The 19,279-nt window shown below is 53.4% G+C and overlaps 5 protein-coding genes across 5 annotated transcripts; 1 reads left to right on the top strand and 4 right to left on the bottom strand.

Moving 5' to 3' along the window:
* Positions 1-187: 187 nt before the first annotated feature.
* P170DRAFT_442545 (nicotinate-nicotinamide nucleotide adenylyltransferase) lies at positions 188-1,045 on the bottom strand (the record flags this gene model as incomplete). Its single annotated transcript, XM_024850469.1, has 1 exon — positions 188-1,045. One exon carries the CDS (start codon positions 1,043-1,045, stop codon positions 188-190), a length of 858 nt encoding a protein of 285 aa, XP_024709750.1.
* Positions 1,046-3,605: 2,560 nt separating this feature from the next.
* P170DRAFT_432091 (uncharacterized protein) lies at positions 3,606-5,688 on the top strand. Its single transcript, XM_024848186.1, has 3 exons — positions 3,606-4,721; positions 4,783-5,070; positions 5,130-5,688. Exons 1-3 carry the CDS (start codon positions 4,062-4,064, stop codon positions 5,433-5,435), a joined length of 1,254 nt encoding a protein of 417 aa, XP_024709749.1. The 5' UTR covers positions 3,606-4,061; the 3' UTR covers positions 5,436-5,688.
* Positions 5,689-6,305: 617 nt separating this feature from the next.
* Positions 6,306-7,885, bottom strand: P170DRAFT_397924 (uncharacterized protein; the record flags this gene model as incomplete). Its single annotated transcript, XM_024846197.1, has 3 exons — positions 6,857-7,885; positions 6,672-6,796; positions 6,306-6,590 (listed from the first exon to the last, which is right to left on the bottom strand). The coding sequence occupies exons 1-3, from the start codon at positions 7,692-7,694 to the stop codon at positions 6,306-6,308; spliced, it is 1,248 nt and encodes a 415-aa protein (XP_024709748.1). The 5' UTR covers positions 7,695-7,885.
* A 326-nt stretch (positions 7,886-8,211) lies between these two features.
* On the bottom strand, positions 8,212-10,152 carry P170DRAFT_345537 (TCP11 family protein; the record flags this gene model as incomplete). Its single annotated transcript, XM_024843520.1, has 2 exons — positions 8,212-9,141; positions 9,220-10,152. The coding sequence occupies 2 exons, from the start codon at positions 10,150-10,152 to the stop codon at positions 8,212-8,214; spliced, it is 1,863 nt and encodes a 620-aa protein (XP_024709747.1).
* Positions 10,153-15,721: 5,569 nt separating this feature from the next.
* P170DRAFT_344451 (putative cell morphogenesis protein Sog2) lies at positions 15,722-18,883 on the bottom strand (the record flags this gene model as incomplete). The annotated part of the gene is made up of 4 exons (XM_024843463.1): positions 15,722-17,786; positions 17,846-18,198; positions 18,255-18,366; positions 18,453-18,883. The coding sequence occupies 4 exons, from the start codon at positions 18,881-18,883 to the stop codon at positions 15,722-15,724; spliced, it is 2,961 nt and encodes a 986-aa protein (XP_024709746.1).
* Between the last annotated feature and the right edge of the window lie 396 nt (positions 18,884-19,279).

Raw genomic sequence — 19,279 nt, 5'->3', positions numbered from 1 at the left:
TTAGTCGAGTCGTTTCGTGAACCAAACAGCAGGGTTCACATGTACATTACAGGGTCGGAAACAAAAGAAAAATATCAAGCATCTAATGCCAAGGGTTGTTGCGCAGCGCGTGACAACATTTCTCTACTTTACTTTACCAATCAACCTTAGGGTGTATGCGATTCGTAGACATCGTTGGCAAATGCCGTCATTGCTCCTTGTACGGTTCAACCGCAAGGATAAAATCTCTCACCTCGGGCGGAACCAGCCAGTCAAGATCCTGAGGATTGTTGGACTCCAGGGCCTCGCGAGCTTTCGTCGAACTCACCGACCGCTCCTCCGGTTTCTTGCCTTCCACCAGATGAATGCGCTCGGCCCATTCGCGCTTGCCGCCCTCTTGCTCGCGACCGCCTTGGGCCAGCGTGCGAAGGTAGTCCTCCTGCTCCTCGCGACTCCCCCAGTTGCTATCCGGACGCATGGTCACGCGCAGGCGGTGCTGCGAGAGGAACGGTTCCAGCGGCTGCAGCGTATGTGCGGGCGGATAGTACTTGGGGTCGAAGATGCGGATCAGCGTGTCGAAGCCCGTCAGATGGACTTGTTCGAGCGACGCGGGGTAGACACCGGCGGCGTCGATATCGGCCGCCTTGTCGACGAAATACGGCTTCTTGGTGACCCCGATGTCGACGTCGGGGAGGAACTGTCGGTCCGGGGCCGGCAGGAGACTCCCCGTGTACGCGATTAGATACCGGGCAAACAGCTCCATCATCGCCAGACGATCCTCGAACCTAGCCGGTTTCGATGGCTTGTCGGCATTCTGGGTGGCCAGCAGCAGTAGTAGCCGAGACGGACGGTCGGGATTCTCCAAGAGAGCGGAGCCGGCGATGCGACGATGGGCGAGAGTCGGGGGGTTGAAGGAGGAATCCAGCACGTACAGCACCTGCGGGGGAGATTGCTGGGATCGCTCGGCTGAGACAGAGGCCAGAACCTCGAAGTTGCGGGTCGACTGGACGAATTGTTTCAACGCAGTCCCGTACTTGGCCCGGAGGCTCTGGAACGAGGCGGACATGATGAAAGGGGGGAGTTTCAGGGACAAGGGAGAGATTATTGTCTGTCTGATGAGCATCATCGACATCCACCGAGGCTGACGGCGTGGTCGTTCTCATGTGACTCGGGCTTGCCCCATCTTCACCTCGTCCGGCAGACTTCCATGATTCCATCACAACTGCATATTTTCACCCATCTGGCCGTGGGATTTAGCTCGTCCAGATGAGGTCATCGAAAAAAACCCTAGTCAGCAGCAGGTGGAGTGCCAAAGGGCACCACAATCGAGCGGGAGGCTGCAGGGTCAATACGAGAGATCATCGGTCATCACGATATCTGCACCTCGCGTCACTCTCGACAGGTCAAATAAGTGCTTCGGTCGACAGACTCGATAGTCGATACATAGCAAATCCGGTAGAAGGTCCAGATGGTTCTAGATGTTTAGAAGGTGGCCGGGGAGTCCCCGACAGGCCGCCGCATACTCCGTGTGATTCGATGCCGACTCGGAATTAATATACTAGGTACTACTACCTACCAGAAGACCTTCGGCTGGAACGTCGGGACGAGCGCGAAGGGAAGGGGAATCATCCATGAAGCCTGAAACCGATTGACGAAGAGCGATCCACTCAAGTGCCGCAGTCCACTTCTTCCTCTGGATTCTCGACTCTTCCCGATCCCGTGAACTCGGTTGCGGTGGTGTTGATCTAATCGCTCGGTGCTCCGTAATATCGTAGACTAACATGCCGGGGGCAGCGATAACATCAGATGATAATTTCGGCTCTTGAAGGGGAAGTGGAAGCGGCTTGCGAAGACGGGGGCTGTACAATCTCCAGAACCACCGAACCTTCATCTGCCTGAAACACTGGCTCCCGCTTGAGAGATTTTTTTCTGTATGCGAGGATCAGGAATGTCGCGATGGTAGCGAGGGTCCTTCGGGATCTAGGGTCTTCTAGAGATGCAGGAGCTACGGAGCTCGATTCCTACGTATCAGATAGGCGATGAAATATCTGACATCCCTCCGGGTCATCAGGGAGCTCTTTTCCCAGATGGGATGGGGAAGAATCATCGCAAATTCGCATGTCCAGCGGGCAAAGTGTCTAGACTGCAGGACCGCAGCTCCACTTGGACGAGTCGGGATCATCGTGGCCCGTTGGGATTTCCACGATGGATCGGCATCTGTCAATGCATTCCATCGGAAGGAAAAAAGAAAGAGGCCATCCTCACCGCCAGGCTGTTCCACGCCGTGTTTCTTTGTTTTCTTGATTTGTTTATTTGGATTTGTTTTCGGCCTCTGCGTTGGCAAGGGTTCAAGACACCGAAAGCCCAAGAGAAGATGTTTCTCGCTTAGGCCACGAGTCGGAACTAATGAAAAGTCTGGCCTCCATAGCGTCACGCCGAACTGGTCTCGTATCGAGTGGGAATGAATCGCGCCAGCAAAGTGCATGAAGTCATACCAACCTGATCAGCCCTTTATTTATTTATTTAATTTTATTTTCTGTCTCGGTCACATAGTCTACGGCGTAGGGCATAGCAGATAACTGCGATGATAGGATTCATCTCATCATCTGAGCCGTTCTCCTGAAAATTAATATATAATCGAGTGTGATATCCAGCATCCAGACTCCACCCGGTCGAAGCCAGTCACCAGCACCAGCCCAAAGCTGTCATTTCCGCCGTGGCACCAGGGAAAAAATTCGATAGTGTCGGGCGATAAATCGATAATTAAGATTAATGCGCTCACTTCCAAGGATCCTGGGTTGCTGGGCCAGAGGGGACTTTTTTTTTTTCGTTGGACGTACGGGCTACGCTGGACGGTAAATTAATTCATTAGAGTTGACCATCTGTTGAACGGATGATGCCACCGTCCCCTGGCACTAGCGCAGCTCCTAGGGTAGCACTACATAGTGGCACTTTATTTGCCCCCCGGCACGGTTGGAGTTGGCGGTCCCTTATCCCGGAGTCGCCGTTCCAACTTCCAAGACGATTGAAACTGCGGCCCCAAACATGCAGGATCGGAGTGAATGGGGAGATTTGGGGGGGAATCCTCATGCGAGGGTCGAGTGCTGGAGGAGGGAAAGACACAAACAAAATAGAAGAAAGAAAGAAAAACAAAACGACAAAAAAAAAGGAGCAAGGGCGCGAAACCGAAATTAAACCAAAGAAATGAAACCGAAAAAACCAAGAAAGTCAAAATGGCAGAGGCAACCGAACCGTGCGGGCAGGCGGGCACGCGGCGAGATTAAGCCGGCCCCGGGTGGGCCAATCAGTGGCAAGCGCTGCGGGGGGTGAAACGGGAGGGTGTCTGGTCCGCCAATCATCGCCCAGTGCCTGGACCCGCCCGTGATGCAACTGCGAAGTACAGGAAGGAAGCAGCAACCGAAGAGGGAACTTTTGTTTTCTTTTTCTTTTTCTTTTTCTTTTTCTTTTTTGTTTTTTTTTTTTTTTTTTTGCTTTTCGGAGTATATTCCTGATGATTCATGATGATTCTTTCCTCCAGGCTTATGGTGATGGACTCAACGAGAGAGAGAGAGAGTGTGTGTGTAGGAAACGCAGAAAACCTACCGTAGACGAGAGATGAAAGCCCTCCTGAGCGGTGATGCCATCGGGTTAATATCCCACACGGCAGACTGGCGGATGGATGCCTGGCGAGTCCAGGCCCCAAAGCGTGCGTCGGGGGTTTTTGCATCCAGAATTAATTAATTAATCAAATCAAACACTGATTCGGTCTCCTTTCGCGGCTTTAATTTGCGGCCCGCGGATCGGACTACTTTTACTACTCCATTCCCTCGTTTTCCTTCTCGTTTCTTCTTCTTTCTCTTCCCTCCCTATCGTTCTGCTCGGCTTCAGAGTTCGTTCTGCCTCCACGCTCCTTCTGGTGTTCATTCACTGTCGCTCTTTAAGCTTGTTTTTGTGTTTCGTGTGAATTGATTTCGCACCACACTCTCTTTGCAACTCTCCGGCAGACTCGTTCTCTTTCATCAACCTCCATACTTCTCTTCTAGGTATTGATTGTCGCATCTTCGATCGTCCACTCCGTCATCATGCACTTCACCGCCAAGATCTCCATCGCTCTGCTGGCCGCTCTGGCTGCTGGCTCCGAGGCCAACAGCCATGTGCGCCGCAACCTGCACCACCGTGACTTGAAGCAGTCCGGCTCCGTCTCTGCCGTGACCGTCTTCCCGACTCCGGCTCCCGCTCCCACCGAAAGCGCTGCTCCGGAGCAGCCCCCCGTGGCCGAGACTCCCAGCGCCCCCGCTGTCGAGACTCCCCCCGCGGCCGAGACCCCCGTCTCTCAGTCTACTTCCGCTGCTGCCGAGACCTCCGTGGCCCCTGCTGAGACCTCTTCCTCTGCCATCCCCCCTCCTCCCCCCGCGGTGCCCACCTCGTCCGCCGTTGCCATCCCTGGCACCTCCACCGCGGTCATCCCGTCCTCTTCGGCGACCTCCGCCAGCTCGTCCGCCATCGTGGTGCCCTACCCTTCGTCCTCGAAGATCCCCTCCGGTGCCGCTGGCCAGGGCTCTTCCTCCATCACCGCTGCTCCCGTTCCTCTGAGCACTGGTTCCACTGGCTCCGACGCCAGCGACATCTTCTCCGGAACTGAGGATGTGACTCTGACCTACACCCTGGGCACTGGCGTCTCCAAGTCCGTTGTCACCACCACTATCCACAAGACTGCCACCAACTGGAACACCGTCTATGCCGTAAGTTGAAATGCCTTCGATTCTAGACCTGAAGAGCTCTCGCTGACATGTTTATCTCTAGACCGCTAGCAACGCTGGTTCTTCCGGCTCCGGCAGCGGATCCGACAACGACTCTGGCAACGGCTCCGGCAGCGGCTCCGGTAGCGGTTCTGGCAGCGGCTCTGAGCCCGTTACTACTCTCTCCTCCACCTCCACTTCCGTCGTCACCGTCATTGCCGTTCCCTCCTCGACCGGCTCTATCGGCCAGCAGCACAACAGCGAGAACGGCCAGAACGGACAGAGCGGCCAGGGCAACGGAGAGTGCAAGCCCGAGACTGTCACCGTCACCGCCAAAGAAACTGTCACTGTGGTAAGTCTTGCCCCCGAAGATCGAGATCTGTATTGGCCGGCATACTAATGTCTCGCTAGACTGCTGCTCCTGCCGCCACCAACAAGCCCGGTGAGAACCTCATCATCGATGAGCCCACCTCCAGCGAGAAGCCCTCGCAGACTGGCAAGCCCGGTCAGGGCGCTGGTGAGGGTGAGGGTGAGGCCACCGCCACTGGCATCCCCGCCCCCAGCGGACCTCCCTACGGCAACGGCACTTTCCCCATCCACACCCCCAGCAGCAGCGCCATCCCTACTCCCAGCAGCAGCGCCGTCCCCACGCCCTCCGGCTTCCTGACGAGCAGCAAGGCCGCCTTCCCTACTGCCTTCCGCCGCCGTCACCTCTAAGTCATTCACAATATGTGACTTCGGGGGGAACCGTCTGTAATTAGGTTTCCTTGTGTTTCTTCTCCGCGGCGACATATGCGCGCAGGCAGTGTATCTACGAGAGGGATATCTTCCTGACTTTTTTCTTTAACATTCTGGTACAAACTTTGCTTTTTTTTCACGAGAGAAACACACCGTCTCTTTCCACCCAAACCTCTAGACTTCTGCTTCTTCTGAACCACCTTCGGATCGGTGGTTGATCTTTCTTCACTTCTTCGGCTTGCACAACAGGCTACGCGAGCATTCCTGCTCTTTTATCAAACGAAGCTTCTTTTTTATTCTTCGATCTTGCTTATCTTCGTTTGAGCTTTTCCTTTTTTCTTGTCATTATTCCGCTCGTGCCTCGGAGAAGAAACACTTGCCTTTGGAGCCTTGGTATATCGGATGGCCGCGCCCATTGGGCCTGATAGGAACGACCGACATGATTGCTGCGTTTTCTTCTTCTTTTCCTGCCATGATTTGCTGGGTTGGGGACGAGAAGCGAGCTCTTATCTGTCTTTCCGATGCAAAACATGATGACCTCAAATAGATGATACGAAAGCGAATCTATTCCATTCCTTTTTCAAATTCCTGTGGTAGTGATCATCGTAGCTGTGTATGTATCTGTGTGTATGTGCAAGTAAATTGGAACAGAAGAAACAGCCTTACGTGGCAATGACCATGTGATGTGCAGACTGGCGGCAAAGATTCATGGCGGTTGGAAGATCAAGCCAAGAACCAACCGACAATCAGATGAAACGCTCAGGTGACCAGAATATATACAATATAGTACAGTGGAAGGTCTATAAGCAGGCTAAAATACAAGGATGTTCATTCCCTCTCAGATCACCATCATCCGCTCTTCTTCGACGTTTTGTTGGGCGCCACCACGCTAGAACCCTCGCGCGCCAGGCGATCCCTCATCCTCATCCAATCCAGCCAGGTGACCCCCTGGACCAGACAATCCGCTAGATCATCCAATTTCGGCACCCCGTGCCATACCGCATCTTGTCCCTTGCCCGTGTCTTTCTTAGACCCACCTCGGCGCCGAGAACCCTTGCCGGAACCGGACCATTTGCTGAGATACACGTCGATCCAGCGGTGCAGGAGCTCGTCGCGCCCGATCTCGAGCTTAGGCTGAGGCAAGAAGCCGGCCGTGGGAACGGGTGACGAGGGCGAAGAGGTAGGCGCAGAGGCACGCGTTTCTGTTCCAGGGACCGAATGGTGAGAAGAAGGCCGTGTGGAGGAGGCCAGCCATGAGCCCACCAGGTCGATCTTCATCTTCTTTGTTTCTCGAGTGTTGAGTTTCTTCACTTTGCCGTCCTTCGATTTCTTCTCCACCTCTTCTTTCCTGGATCTTTTCCCGTCTTCTCCCTCCGTCTCTAGAGGATACCCGTCCCGACTACTCGACTGGGTTTTCTGCGCCAAATACCTCGCCACCCGCGGCGGTTCAATCGGCACCACCAGCGGAGGCGACCCGCCCCGTTCCCTGGCGAGGGCCAAAAAAGTCGAGTAGAGCATGCCCTCGAAGACCCCGACGCGGAGCGTCCACTCGAAGACGGAGGTGGCGCGGTTGGTGCGGAAGCGCTGACGCTCGAGCAGCACATGCGTGGGCTTGTAGGCCTCGAGGAGCGCCGAGACAAGGGTGTACGCGCGGGGCGCGAGGGCGAGGGGCCAGAATTCGTCATCTTGGATGAGGATTGGGCTGTCGATTTCCTCATCTTCCGCAGCGACGGTGCTGGTGAGGGGCGAGAAGATGTGGTCGAGGAAGGTGGGCGTGCTCAGGGCGTCCGCCGACGAGAGCTGGGACTCATCTGGGAGCCGCGACACATCGATCCGGCGCCAGGCATTCAGGATGGGAAGCGGATTTGTGCCTTCGCGCTGGCGGTCCTTCCCCGGCACGATCAGGTGCGTATAGGCCAGGTTCTTGATTCCCATATCGATGCTGAGGATGCTCATCCCTCGGGCAAAGTCCGTGGAAGTGAGCTGGGGACCCCGAGGCAGGCCGCTGCGACCATGCTCCGCGACTCCGGCGGATGCATGCTCCCACGTTTGCAATTCCTGATCTAGTCGCTCGGAGAGAGGGTCCTTCGGACCAGCAGACCGGATGCCGGTTGCTTGAGCGATCTCGGTCAATTGGGCCATTTTGAGCCCGCGCAGCCAGGGGTGCTTGTATTCATAGCTGCATGAAGGTTTGGGTCGGGATCGCAGCTCCGCCAGCAAGCATCGGGACAGACGCATGACGGGTTAAGGGGACGCTGGAGGGAGGTTCGGGGCAGAAGACGACGATGGAAGTATAAACAGAATGAACGGCACGGGAGGGGCTAGCCGCATCGGGCCTAGCTGCGCGCCGGAGGAGCTTGGCATGCACAGACCACCTATCAAACCGGACAAACGGAGCAAACACCGCAAACAGACTGGATTACTAACTGATTATGTAACGTAGTATACACCGGCGCAGGCATCGGGTGACCCCATTTTTAAACATCCCCAGTCTATTGGAAATCAATGCTTCAAACTGGAATGCTCTGAAATCCCAGAATCCCGTGATATGCCCTTCCGCGAGCTGGACGCCAATACCCAATGCAAAACAAAAAGAACAAGCGCTGAACTGCAAGTCATGATCTCAAAAGCACCGACAACTAGAATCCTAACTCCGTTCCACTCCCCTCGCTAATCCAAAATGTCGAGTAGAGGGGAGGGACACAAATCTGAGGGGAGGGGCAATCCCCAGAAGAGAAAAACGAAATACGAGCGTTCATCGCGACGACCGTGCCACGTCAGTCATCATCATCGAAGATACCGAACGGGTCGCCACGTCACTCGGTGACACGCTCTCACGCACGTATAGAATTGGCGCCCACACTTTCCAGTGGAGAACGCCCATGTGGGCCAGTCGCATGGATATACGCTCCACGTCGTAGTAGTGCTGCTGCGAGGCGGGCGACGGGGGGTGGTTGCGCTGGGATTCACAGATCGCCAGCGGTGACATATTCAGGTACTTCTTGGCCGATGCAAACGTGGCGGCCAGCAGCTTTTCCCGCAGCGAGTTTTGGAAGAACTGGAACACCTCGCGCTCATTTGACAGGTGCCACACCAACGGCCGCTCGATGGTGGCAATCAGCTCGTCCGATACCATGGCGTCGGAGGAGCACGCCGCGCAGGCAAACCGCGCGATTTCCAACGCAATGCAGCGTATGTTTTTCGTCCACTGCGGTGATCCCCGGAAACAGTCCTCGTTCTCCTCCATCAGCGACCCTATGCGCGAGCGAAACGTGGCGTACGTCTGTTCAGGTGCGGAGAGGTAGCGCTTTTGCATGAAGATGTACGATTGGAAGATGAACCAACAGATGTCGAGGTTGATGAGGTTCTGTAAGCACGCCCGCAGCTGCCACAAGCGGTCCGAGTCAAAGATGAAGGTTTCCGGGAATCCCTCGGGGTTGTGGAACTGCAGTAGGGATTCAGCCACGCCTCGGAACAACAGCGAGATGGGCCAAAACCCGTCGGTCTGGACCGGCTTCTCCGTGCGCCGTAGCTCCCGGTCCCGGAGGTTGAGATACCAGAGCCGGGAGGACTCGACGCGGAAGTTGTCCCTTTCGATCTTGCCTCGGAAATAATCTTGCAGAAAAGGGATCGTATCTTCGATGAGAAGTACCCGAAAAGCGCGGATTTGATGGTTCGCGACATCCTAGACCCTCAAGTCGTTAGCTCTTCTTCTGGCGCGCATATGGTGTCACCGGGGGCCCGGCAACAAGTCCTGCCTTACCAATTTCATCGCCTCCAGAATGGCAAACAGCGTCTGGAGACCGCTGACCACTTCGGTGGAATTCTGCGATCGCGACCCCGAGCTGATCTGCTCGACCATAGTGTCGGCCCATTCATCGCGCATGGGGGCGCAGTGGGTTTTGAGCAGGGCCGCCAGCCATTTGGCTACCCCTACCATATCCAGGACGCCCTTTTGAATTTGCTGCATCAGCAGCGCAACCTCGAGGTTTTGCATCACACTGGGGTGGTCGCGCTCCGGAACGAGGGTCTTCAATACTTCCTGCAGCGTTTCGAACATGGCGGGTAGGCGGGGCTCAAACGACTCTCGCCGATCGACGGGGACATCTCGACCCGTGTTGTCCTCCCCGTGGGCGGCGTAGTATCCGTAGACGGTGATCTCGACTGCCATGGCCTCCCAGTAGTCCGTCGCCTCCTTCCGCTTGCGCCGCCCCTTTTCCCCGTCTAGATCGGGCTTGAAATGCAGGTCGCGATCGAAATTGGCGTCCATGCGGAGATTGATATTGCTCATGATGCAGGGTAGGTCGAGCTCGCTCAGCGTGCTTTTAGTGACGGGAGGGTGTCTCTTCGCCGAGACCAACAACCGTTGTTCCTTGGCAGCGACATTCAAAGCTTCGGGGATCTTCATCATGGTTCTGGACGGCGGGAGAGGGAGCCTAGTCGTCATAGGTAGGGGCGCCGACTCGCTCGGGCATGCGTCGTGGTCGTAGGGCAGTTCGCTTGGTCGGCGACGTTGACTTCCATTTGCCGATCCACCGGGACTGCTTGCATCGCGATGGTCGAGAGAATCGTTTTTCGGGGAGTCCTTGGAGTGACCACCTGCCCCGTACGTTTCCAAAGGACAATCTGTACCTTCCTCCTGCTTCCCAGGCGCATCCCGCCGCGCTTCTTTGGTCTTCTGAAGATCCATCTCCATTCGTTTGCTGCAGATCTAATGAAAACCCCCGAGCGATTGACGCTAGCACGGAGAGGGGAGGATGGGGGAAAACAAGGCGAAGGAGAACCAACGGGAGAAGGGTGTTTGTTGGTGGACGGAGACAAACGGGTGACAACGAGAATTGAGGACGATTGGGATGGCAGTGTTAGATGGTAAAGGCCACGGGCATTTCTCGTTGAAGGGAAGCAAGGCACCGCAGCCCTACACCAGACTCTCTTGCACACCTGTTAGTCCTTGCCGGGAGTCGAGGGGCAACCAGGCGAGGGAGAAAGAATAGTTCTCACCTGATATTGGACAAACGGCGTCGATCGGCAATGTCGATCCTGGACGGGCAATAGTTCCTGCCAAAAAGTTTTTTGTTTTTTGTTTTTTCTATTCCTCTCCTCCTTTCCCTCTCTCGCTTTCCCTCCTACTCTCGTTCGGTCGATCAAGGTGCCAGTGTGTTAGTACCGTCAAAGTAACTGCAGGACGTGTTCAAGGAAATAGGGATAGAAGGTATGTTATCTCCCCTTCCACAAGACGAACAAACACGTAGGGACAAAGCCAAAAAGAAAGGGCGAGATTGTTAACCCTCTGTCGTCTGAGATTTTTTTCTATGCGACAGCCACCTGGACGGTAAGAAAAGGAAGAGGGAAAAAAACAAAGAAAGGAGCTGGCAGAAGCACGAAGCAGAAGCAGGGCCACGGATTAGCAAACAAACGGCGGCAGCTTCACTGCTGCAATGCCGAACAGGAAGAATACAGTTGACAGCGACCAATAAATCGGCGAAATGCAATTGACCAAGGAACCGGGATGGGAAGGGTATAAGACTGGATATAAACCAAGGACTGATGACGGCATTCGGACATTAGAAAACCACCATGCGGTGGAGATCAGTTCTGAGAATTTGACCCTTTGGAAGGCCGGACTAATGAAAGATTGAATGGACGATCGAAAGAAAAAAAAAAAAAAAAAGACTAAACAGCCAAGAGACGATGATGGGGAAATGCTGGGTTCAGCATCGAGAACAGAGCAACAGCATTGAACTAGTTGGAGTGGCCAGGGAATCAGAGATAAAAATAAAAAGTGAGGCTGATTTAGTAGATCTGGGTAAACGCTTGCAGTTAGTTGCCTACAACCTTTTTTTTTTTCTTTTTTTTTTTTTTTTTTTTTTTTTTCTTGTAGTGGTCCCCCAAAAAATCCGTGCAGAAAAATAAAAACCAGACCAATTCCGTTCGAAAACAGGTATGTATGTGCAGATGGCACGATCCAACGCTGCTAAGGGTCGCTGGTCGCAGAAGGTGAGGTTGCGGAACGCAAGCAGTAACATGACTGCGCAATGCTAATTAATTGCATAATTGTCTTTGGCCCTTGGGTCAAATTCACATCCGATCTGGTGCTAGTCACCCAAAGTGGGCACGGTGGATGGGGAAAAGCATCATTCCTAACGGCCGCGAGGGGAGAAGCCCAAGTCGAATCCCTGGACCTCCAGGTGGGTTGGCGGCGGGCCCAGCAGCATTCCTCACAATGACAGGGCACGGTACGATCTAAGGCCGGGTGTGTGCCAGACACAATGCTACTACCCGGCCAAAGCGACTGGCCCTTGAAGCAGGGAGATGTGATAGGGAGAGGAAGGGGGGAAAATCCTCAACTCCCCCTCCATACGCCACCTGCTTCTTTGTCGGAGGTGCATTAGTCACGGAAGTCATTTGGAAACAAAGGGGAGAAAAGTGAAATAAAAATAAAAATGAAAATAAAATAAAAAATAAAATCAAACCGAGAACGAGCGGGAAGAACGGAATAACTGAAGGGAGCAAGCAGAATGTACCACTTCGTTCCCTTGCCATAGGAGAAAGTCCTCGGTGTATTCACCCCCCAATGTGCAGATTGATGCAGCCTGCCGCCACTGTGTTCAGATAGATGTTGGGGTATCTGGTGGTTTCCCCTTTCGCAGGAAAAGGAGACGAAAGCAGGGGGTGCTCCAAAGCATAGCGAGTGGACATTCCAGTCTCAATCCGTCGACTTCACCACCAATCTTCACGCATTCATCCTAGTTGGAAGTTTCTTGTAACCATCCTGTAGTCTTTTGAGCAATGGACCCTCGTACGGAGTACATGCATCTTACTCCGTACTGTACGCCTTGGTCGGGAGGATTTCCCTGTCTTTTTTTTTTTTTTTTTTTTGTTCTGACTGGTGGTATGGCCACACCTCGGAAGAAAAATGCGTGCCAGGGTCTATACCGTAGTGTGTATCCACGGCTTATTGCGGCAAAGCATGATTGACAGTCGGTCATGCGGCCATGTCAAGGTCGTTAGTCGTTGGATAGTTCATCCTGGGCAATTCTCGAGTGGACTCCTACTTCCCGATCGGTGGCCGAATGAGTCCATCGGCTTCCTCTCGGCTTTCCTTCAAATGAGTTTAAAAAGGCACCTCCGCCCCTGATGTTGGTATAGTCGTTGTGATTCTCGCCATCATTTACTCCGAATTCTCTTACGTAGTCTTGGACGCGGTCAATGCCCATCGCCGGGTCCGTTCTCCCACCGACATTTCGGTACCGCATTCAAGTTTTGTCTGAGCCCGCAGTCGGAATCATGCGCTACAACTTGGAGGTCCCAGAACTGCTGTGGATGGCGAATGGCGACAGGGAACAGGGGAGAAAGGGACGGAAGGAAAGATTCCTGCCTTTCTTTTTTTTTTTCTCTTTTTTTTTTTCCCCGAGGGGGTGTTTTCCCTCTTCTTTTTTGCCCCCTGGAACATGGGGGAGCCTGCAGGCGAAGGTCATGATCCACACCCCAACAGATAGATATTTGATAGATAAAATCCTCACGAACGCTAGGCTAGTCAGTTGGGGTGAATTCCTGCGTGGGTTGGATGAGAGTCGGCATCATTGCTCCGTGAGAAGATCTAGCGGTTTTTGGACCTTTGACCCCTGCAAGCGCAGATTTACCGCGCGGAATAGGTGCCAGACTGCCAGGCTATTGAAACTTCTTCGGGATAAACCTGCTTGGGATCGACATGGAATCCATCATTTAAACTCGGGGTCTCCTATGGAAGCACTGAAATCTTCAACAACCCACCCGTGTCAGGGGCGGCGATAAAGAGGCCAGAGAAGGATCATTTGCTTTCCTTTTTGGATTCCTAGGCATGCTCGCAGAGCCCGGCACGGCATGAATCAATGAATAAAAAGGGGTGGGCACTGGACAGCATGGGAAAACCCGCTTGGCGCCTCACTTTGATTTGGTTTGATTTTTTTTCTCCCTTTCGGAGTGCACTGATCACAATGATCACTCCACGCGTGGTCGCCTCATTGTTCCGGACCTGGTCGGAGACGAGTCAATTGGGAAGCCAAGCCCGGTTGCATTGGAGCCTCTATAAAGAGCGGTGTTAATTCAGATCTGCTCATTTCCTCCGTAATTTCTCCAGCAAACCACTGATAAAGTTCCATCCTGGTTTGAAGATGGGACCTGCACGAGTCCAGCGATGCGCCAGTAACGATGGGCAGATCGCCAGCATCGGCTGATGGAAGTGATGCTGCCATCGGGGCAAGGAAGGATTGATGGCTGAAACCCTCTGGTCGGATCCAGATGATCGGGGGGATTTTGCAAGGCGACAGAAGAAAAGCAAGGAAAGGAAATGGAAAGGGAAAGGACGACGACGAGGCTGTCCCGTGATTGCCCCATGACTGACCGGCCCTAACCCTGAGCCCTATGAATGAAGCATCGAGATTTGGAGATGCCCCAGTCGATCGTCCTGCCAGAGGGTCTTGAGTCCAGGCAGATCGGGTTGCGCAATTCTTTTTTCTTTTTTTCTTCTTCCCACGAAGTCCCACTCCACATGGACAAGCACATGTTTCTTTGCTTGTGACCCGGAAGATGTAGATGACCCTGACAACTGCATAGACTCGGGGGTAATTCTGGCTGATGTCCTACTTAATTGACTATAATTGTCTTTTATTTGGGTAAAAGCTCCTAATGATATACCCCACATTATACTCTATCAGTACTGCAGTCTTTCTTTGCTTAAGATTATAGGATTTGATATCATATACTATGATCCCGTCCATCCAACTTCAACTACTAACTAGTAAACTGGTTCATAGGCTCACAAGATTCACGTTTAGCCTCCAGTCAGGGCTGATTGCAAGGCAAGCCTCTTGGCTCCTGTTCCCGAGACATGGTCTTTCTTGTGTGCCACAATTTAGCTTAGTTGCTTTCTCTCTCGTTTGCAGACTTTTTTTCATGGGCGTTCTCTCATACTGAAACCAACGGTTCACATCCCCAGCTAGCACAACGTAACCTAGTAAAACAGTCGGACTGGGGAAATGTAGCACCCCAACCACCTGTACGCGAGACCATTGAGTATGTTGTATTCAGCTTGGATCTTGTGCGACCCTGGAGCCCCTCGTTTGTATCTGTACCTCCAATCCATTCATTCACTCTTCGGCGGAAGTTTGTACTGTGGGTATTTTTGCGCCGGTATCCACAGGCAAACAAGCTAGACATAGCATCTCCAAGTAGAGAGACAAGCTAGATGCAATAAGACGTATATTTATGCAGAGCGCTGGACCAGTGTCTGTAACACTGCGGTCTTTGGCGAGGACGGCAGAGCGACGGGAAGGCAAAAGGTCTTGTCAGCCTCGACTCGGGGCCGCGTGCCTGTTGTCCCGTTGTAGGCATCTGTTTTGAAATATTTCTTTCTCTCTTTTTTTGACCGTTTGTTTTTACCGAAGAAGTTGGGGAGGACACAGTGTCTGCAATGGGGTAGATGGGTGGTTACATTGCATGCAGCTCGAGCTTCGGCGGCACCAAACTCCAGAAATCAAAAGGACGGGCGTACAGAGGTTCATGCCTCTTGGATTTTTGAGAATCCTGGTGTCGTCCTAAGGGTGTTTGTTTGCCAGTCGCGTGGGCTGGTCTTCGATACGACTTGCTTGCTGGTTGCTTGGTGGGATGGATCCATGAACTGGAAGATGCAGCGGGCATCTTTGAAGATGACAGACGATGATGTAATTTATGTCTTTCCTTGGCTTTCATCAGGCGTTAAGATATACTATACTATATAAGAGACACGCTATGCAAAAACAGATCAAGAAAATGGCAATCAACGCTTGAGATCCAGACGCCGTCCTCTTTTCAGGTCTTCTCTATCACCCGTTTTTCTTTTTCCTTTTTGTTTAGAACCTCTGCAGCCCCCGAAACAAAGTCATGCGACTAGATGTACATCTAAAATATTCAATCAAATCATACTCGGGAAATGGAGGCCACGGCCTGTGGGACAAGCCGTGGCTACCGGCCTAGGGTAAAGCTAGCCCTGTCTCTATTTGAGTGTGGATGAATGCATGTGGCCGGTTTAGGTTTGTGATTAGAGCATTCCGAACCAGTCGTGAATTGAAGCTCCGTAACTCGTTGATCAAAGGGGAGAGAGCGGGGGGATTGGAAACTCCATCCCTCTTTCAAACAGCCAACGATCGAAAAGACAAGGGGTGGGAAGTTCTATAGCGTAGCACAAAAGTGTGCGAGGGGACACAAATTTCCTTGGGAAACGAATGGCAGGGCGGGGTTCTTCCCCATCACCGGCGGAAAAAAGGGGTTTGGCTCGGCATGGAGAGCAGGGAATCGGCTCGCTGGAAGACGTCGCCCTCGAAGAACTTGTCGCTGTATGCACTTGCAGGGGTAGATGGCACTGTCGCCTGTGCGGCGGGACCCAGGGCAGCGCTCAGGGGTGTCGCAGGAAGAGCAGTGGAGTGTGCTGACAAGCTCGAACTGATGTGAAAGGAGTTCGCGGTGGACACGGATCCTGGATGTTGCGAATGTTGGGATTGCAAGGGGGGGCCGTATATGTTTGCGGGATTAGCCGAAGCCATGTCGGCGAGATATGACCACGGAGAAGCCTCGATCAAACGACCTGCCTCTCTACTTGCCCTCTGAACCGGTCGCAGAAGGATGATAATTTCCGAAGGTAGCAGATGCATACTTCGGACTTCCCGCATGTCGGTGACTAGGTCAACGAACGATTGCATGAACCCTTTGCAGAGTTGCCAGAACTCGCGCTGGTTACGCATTCCTCCGCCCGGCTCTTTGATTTTCATGGTAGAGAGCCGCTGCCCGAGCATGTCGGAGACTTCCAAGCACACCCGGCAGCGGCGAATGAGGTTGTTCCAAAGAAGTTGAATGCCTTCGGATTCACGAGATTGCTCTGCCACCTCTAGGCATCGCACAAACTGCCGGCGCGCCAACGGCAAAGCCTGAAGCGCAGCGGTGTACGCAGAAGTGAGTTGGTGGAATATGCGTTCGAAAATGCGCTCCTCTTCGATTTCATCCAGACCGGTCAGAGGATTGATACGGGGTATAACAGAGTTCGGCATCTGGGGGAACGATTCCCCGGAGCGAGGGGTTGCCAGGGAAGATGGCACTGATGTGTTGATGTGATTCGAGCGACTGCTCGACCGGCTTCGTGTCCCAAAGCTGAATGGGGTGGATGTCAGGCCTGGTGAGCTGACCGCGGACTGGAAGTGGGCGGCTGCAGGCAAGGGTCCAGTCGTGGTGATCTGAGGGTGCTGGATAGTAGTATCGCTCCTAAACCGCCGAATCACAAACGATGGTGCCCTTCCTCTCGTTGGTGTTACGGTTGGGCCAGGGAACCGGTCGGAGCTCACAGATTCCTTGTGTATTGCGGGTATGGGCGGTTTGGTGGCAGCCGGTGGCTGTTTACGAGCTATGGGGATTCCGAGGCTCACGCAAGCATTCCGTAATTCAATCGCGCTGCCATATATCATGAGCATCAGCGAACGTACGTAGCGCGAGTCTCCATTGGCCACGATCTTATCGAGGCTGTTGCGCAATTGCGTTGCAACGTGAGTGTATGCCATGACACACGTTTCGCACTCCCTTTTGACGGTCTCCTTCGACAGCCGCTTCGATTCCGCATCACCAGGTCGAGACTTCTCCGCACTTTCCAGCGCTTCGTTGAGCCGGTCGACATGGGTGGAAGCGTTGTAGAATACAATTTCGAGACTGTTGCGTCGAGCGTCGTCTCGTTTGATAACGTTGATCAGGGCGGAAACATGAGACTGGACCTGGAACAGGGCGAATAAAATTCCTTTGGCACTCTCGAGGACAGGCTCGCCTGCATCCCTCTCGCCCTTTTGTTCCGGCAAGCTCGACATCCGATTGACGAAGCCATCTTTCAGGCGTCGGCGTTCTCTGGGACTACTCGGACTGGACGAATTACTGCCGCCCGCGGCGCCCGTCGCTCTTGGCCGAAGGATCGATCCATAGCTTAAACCTCGCAAATGGCTGTTTCGATAAGGTCGCGTCTCATCCAAGGTCCCTAGATCGGTATTCTTGCGGTTGATGACCCCCATCCGTTTATTTCGCGCGGCGTAGGAGGATGACTGGATGATGCCTTCGCTGTTACTTCGGTTGCGTTCATTTAGCGTTGCAATAGGTCGCTGAAGCACGCCACTCTGAAAGATGGAACTCTGTCTGCGATAGTGGGATTTGAGAGGGATCGGCGGAGGTCGCGATAAGGATGGCGACTTGGGATCCGACGAGGCGTCTCCCGTACTCGGGATCACAGGGAAACGACTACTCATGCCACGTTTGACAGGTTTAGGGGTGTCCAGCACAATCTCGCTGGAGCATCACGATTAGAAAACCTCCAATTAGAACCAGAGCAGTTTCCAGGGTCATACCTCATGTCCAGGCGAGATTCGTTCTCCGGCATCGCAACAGGCTGTTTGGTCTTCAGGAACTTTTTGAGTTCGGCAGTAACCGCTACCTCCTTTTCGTTGTCGGTGATGGTGGAAGGGCCAATTTCGGTCTCCGAGGTCTCAAGCAGTCGTCGCAGAGGATAGCGCAAGGGATTTCCAGCCACTTTCAGGATTTGAAGTTTGTTCATATCGGAAACTCCGAGAGGTAGGTCATCAAGGCGATTTGACATCACCGACAGAACTCGTAGGGAGCTCAATCGTTTAATTTCTTCTGGTAGATGGCTAATTTTGTTTCGACTGAGATCCAGAATTTCGAGAAACGGCAATTTGTACACCTAGAACGCGAGTCAGTTGGACATTTTCAGGTCGTAACAGTCCAGGCGACACTCACTCCTTTGGGAAATTCGCGGAAATTGTTGGAGCGGATGTTAAGGTATCGCAGGTGGGAGCATTCCGCGAAGCGATAGGGGATGTGGAATAATTGATTGTTTGAGAGAGAAAGCCTGGGAATCGTTAGTCGCTCGTCTTGTCCGACAAAGCCCGCGGGCTTCGTCTTGATGACCACATCATAAAGAGGAGCAGCGCCTACCTTTCAACTTCGTCTTTGATAGCGTCCACCACGGCTTCGGGAATACGCGAGATATTGGAGTGACCCAAGTCGATAGTCAATTTCGGTTTGACTACATCCCGGACTGCTTCGCTTCCGGCCAAAGAGCGCTTTGTTTCCTGGATTCCATTTTCCACTGCGCGTCGGGCAAGTTCGATGGTTTCGTCCGGCGACAGGGTTCGCGGGCCGAAGTGAGAACCGTTCTGACCATTGTTGCCATCTCCCGCAGGCCCAGCAACTATCGTCGACTCGTCGTCCTGGCTGGTTGGACCCTCGCTGTTCAAGGACGAAGAGGAAGAGGATGGGCCGTTCTGCTCCGGGGTTCGCCTGTTTCTGTCATCCTCGTCGGCGTCGCCACGGTATGCACGAGGCATTCTTATCGCATCCTCCGGTCGAACCATTGTGGAAAGCATGGCCGATGACGAAATCAGTCGACCCGACTAGATCGGAAATTCCCCTCGTTCGCTTTGTGCCTTGCTTCGCTTGCCTGAATCCCCGGAAATGCGTGTGATCGAATTAGATGACTAAAGTATCCGTGAGACGTGCATGAGGACCGCGACGAAGCATGATCAACGGGCGCTGCCACGGCAGTTATATCGAAGGATCGGAAGCGGAAATCGGATCAATCAAAGCGAGTGTGAATACTGCGAGGGTACGGCTGGAATTCGAGGACCAAAGCCCGATGGGTTCCGTTGGGTTCCAAATCGACCAGGATTCGCCCAAGACGAAAAGACAGGCAGGAGGAGAAGCGACCGACGGAAAACGCAGACGGATTGAGCTGTCAATCTGACAGGTTGTATTCAAGGCAA

Source organism: Aspergillus steynii (assembly GCF_002849105.1).
Source record: "Aspergillus steynii IBT 23096 chromosome Unknown P170scaffold_1, whole genome shotgun sequence".
Classification (NCBI taxonomy): domain Eukaryota; kingdom Fungi; phylum Ascomycota; class Eurotiomycetes; order Eurotiales; family Aspergillaceae; genus Aspergillus; species Aspergillus steynii.
The sequence above is the reverse complement of the archived record's forward strand: the minus strand, read 5'-3'. Positions and strand labels throughout refer to the sequence as shown.

What these genes read in the sequence shown, in the direction of transcription:
- P170DRAFT_432091 (XM_024848186.1), top strand. Translation starts at nt 4,062, where the DNA reads ATGCACTTCACCGCCAAGATCTCCATCGCTCTGCTGGCCGCTCTGGCT. An exon ending in ACTGGAACACCGTCTATGCC is followed by an intron (nt 4,722 to 4,782) that starts GTAAGTTGAAAT and finishes GTTTATCTCTAG; the next exon opens with ACCGCTAGCAACGCTGGTTC. An exon ending in CCAAAGAAACTGTCACTGTG is followed by an intron (nt 5,071 to 5,129) that starts GTAAGTCTTGCC and finishes ATGTCTCGCTAG; the next exon opens with ACTGCTGCTCCTGCCGCCAC.